The sequence below is a fragment of the Cnephaeus nilssonii genome (assembly GCF_951640355.1).
Source record: "Cnephaeus nilssonii genome assembly, chromosome: 5".
Lineage (NCBI taxonomy): Eukaryota > Metazoa > Chordata > Mammalia > Chiroptera > Vespertilionidae > Cnephaeus > Cnephaeus nilssonii.
Window position 1 is genome coordinate 8,128,913 of NC_137076.1, and position 2,808 is coordinate 8,131,720.

At 50.4% G+C, this 2,808-nt stretch overlaps 1 protein-coding gene across 1 annotated transcript; it reads left to right on the forward strand.

Moving 5' to 3' along the window:
- Window positions 1-1,597: 1,597 nt before the first annotated feature.
- LOC307099170 (large ribosomal subunit protein eL31-like) lies at window positions 1,598-1,951 on the forward strand (the record flags this gene model as incomplete). Its single annotated transcript, XM_079770368.1, has 1 exon — window positions 1,598-1,951. One exon carries the CDS (start codon window positions 1,598-1,600, stop codon window positions 1,949-1,951), a length of 354 nt encoding a protein of 117 aa, XP_079626494.1.
- Between the last annotated feature and the right edge of the window lie 857 nt (window positions 1,952-2,808).

Consider the following 2,808-nt stretch of genomic DNA (forward strand, 5'->3'; position numbering starts at 1 on the left):
CTGTTACTTTCCAGTTGAAAGAGGATGGACTCCCACTTTCCAACGAGATGTTATGAACTGAACTGTGTCCCCCCAGATTCATATGCTGAAGCCCTAACTCCTAGTGCCTCAGAATGTGAGTGCATTTGGAGATCGGGCCTTTAGAGAGATAATTAAGTTAAAATGAGCCTGGCAGGGTTGGCCTAATCTGACTGAGGTCCTCATAAGAGGAGATCGGGACACAAAGAGAGACAACAGGGATGCGGGTGCACACAGAGGAAGGACCATGGAGACCGGAGGAAACCGACTCTGCCTGCACCTGGATCGTGGACGGCCAGCTGCCCAGGCAGTGCTACTTGCTCACAGCATCCCAAGCTGACTACCCGGACGGAACCAGCAAACACAGTAGTCAATGTATTGTTTACTGCACAGCTGGCCCAGTGCTGCCCTGTCCACGTGTTCCCTCTCGCCACCCTCACTAGAGCCTGGCAAAGCCCCGTTGTACAGACAAGGAACTTGAGGTTTGGGGAGGTGGATCAGCCTCTAATTGAGGCTGGATCTGTTTGAGTCCACAGTGGGCGGGGTGGGGTGGGGTGGGAGGGCAGAGATGGAGTGGTGAAGGTCAGAGGCACACAAAAGCTGGGCTGACTGAGGGATGACATCCTTCAGGTGTGGAGGGACAGGACCAGGTGTGGGGAAGGACCAGCTCCAGATGGGAGCCAGGGGCCTCCAGGGAGGAGGGAAGCCGGGCAGACAGGCGCCGATGGAGAACGGGTACAGGCTGAGAGGGCGCGGGATGTTCTCCAGGACTTCTTTCCCTCCAGGAGTGGGAGGGCGGGTCACAGCTGGATGTATGTGTGAGGAGGACCGGGGTAGGGGTGGGGGCGGGGGCGGGGGCGGGGGCTGTGGGAGTTGAGGAGAATGAGAGGGCATGGATCCCGCTGTAAGGAGCAACTGAGGTGACAGTTGACCAGGAATTAGGGAAAGACTGTTCCCCAGGCCTGGAGATCTCAGATGAAAGCTGGGTTGCTGTGTCTTATGTGTCTCATCCAGTTGGAGCCTCTTTTTGAGACCTCCTGGGGCCCAGAGGTGTACAGAGACGGAGCCCACAGGAGGAGGGCCAGGCACCACAGTGGTTAGGGACATAGCAGTGGGGCACTCTGCAAGCAGAGGAGGAGCTGGGGTGCAAAAGGGCATACAACCAGATTTCAAAAGCAATACATGTTGGTGGGTGAAGGATTCAACATGCCTCCAATAAGCACATACGATAGCATTTGAAAAGAAGCCCCCCATCACTAGGCATTAGGGAAATGCGCGTCTGATCCACATGGGAGTGCCAACTCACACCCATTAGACTGGCTGATACTAAAAACAAAACAAAAGTGGAAAGTGACAGTGCTGGCCAGGGTGTGGAGAAATGTGAACCCTTGTGCACTGGTGGTGTGAACGTGAAACAGTGCAGAGGTTGTGGAAAACAGCTAGTCAGGGCCTCAAAAAACCAAGTTAAGGATTACCACCTGACCTAGGAGATTGACTTCTGGGTATATTCTCAGAAGAATCGAAAGCAGTTCCCTCTCCCACAATACCCCGCGCCCTTTCTTTCCAACTTGCCTGGCCGATGGCTCCCGCAAAGAAGGGTGGCGAGAAGAAGGGCCGCTCGGCCATCACCCAGGTGGTGGCCAGGGAGCGCACCCACGGCGTGGGGTTCAAGAAGCACGCCCCTCGGGCACTCAAGGAGACCCGGAAAGTCGCCATGAAGGAGATGGGGACTCCGGTCGTGCGCATGGACACCAGGCTCAACAAAGCTGCCTGGGCCAAAGAAGTAAGGAATACCCCATATCGTATCCGGGTACGCTTGTCCAGAAAAGGTAATGAGGATGAAGACTCACCAAACAAGCTGTCTACATTGGTCACCTATGTGCCTGTCTCCACTTTCAAAAATCTACAGGCTGTTAATGTGGACGAGAACTAATGCTGATGGTCGAATAAAGTTATACAACTGAAAAAAAGAAAAAAAAGAATTGAAAACAGTGTTCAAACAAACGCTGTACCTGCCCTGGCCGGTTTGCTCAGTGGTTAGAGTGTTGGCCTGTGCACCAAAGAGTTTCTGGTTCGATTCCCGGTCAAGTGCACATACCGGGGTTGCAGGTTCAATCTCTGGCCTGGTTGGGGCACGTGTGGGAGGCAACCAAACAACGTGTCTCTCTCTCACATTGATGATTTTCTCTCTCTCTAAAATCAGTGGACAAAATATCCTCGGGCGAGGATTAACAAAAAACAAAAACAAACAAAAAACCCACGGTACCTGCATGCTTACAGCAGCATTATTTACAATAAGCGAATTGTGGAAACACGGGAAATGTCCACTAACCAAGGAGGGAGTAAACAAAATGTGGTCCATCCTGACAATGAAATATCATCCAGCCACTAAAAGGAGTGAAGCACTAGCACTCGCTACAATGTGAGTAAATATACTTTTTTCTTATTTTTAAAAATATTTTTATTGCATTTATTGGGTTGACATTGGTTAATAAAATGATATAACCAATTCTATAATACATCATCTGTATATTGTTTTGTGTTTTCACCACCCAAAGTCATACATCACCATTTATCCTCCCTCTACTCTCTTTTATCCCCTCCCACCCCCTTTCCCTCTGGTTGTTTCACCATACAATCACCATACTGTTGTTTGTGTCTATTAGTTTTTTAAATTTTTATTTCTTTTAAGAAAGGGCTGATGATAAAAGAAGCAACAGAAGACAGCCTAAGTGGGGATGCTTTGGTTCACTGAGAAGTCAACGAAAAGGGGGCCTTGGAGACAGGTTC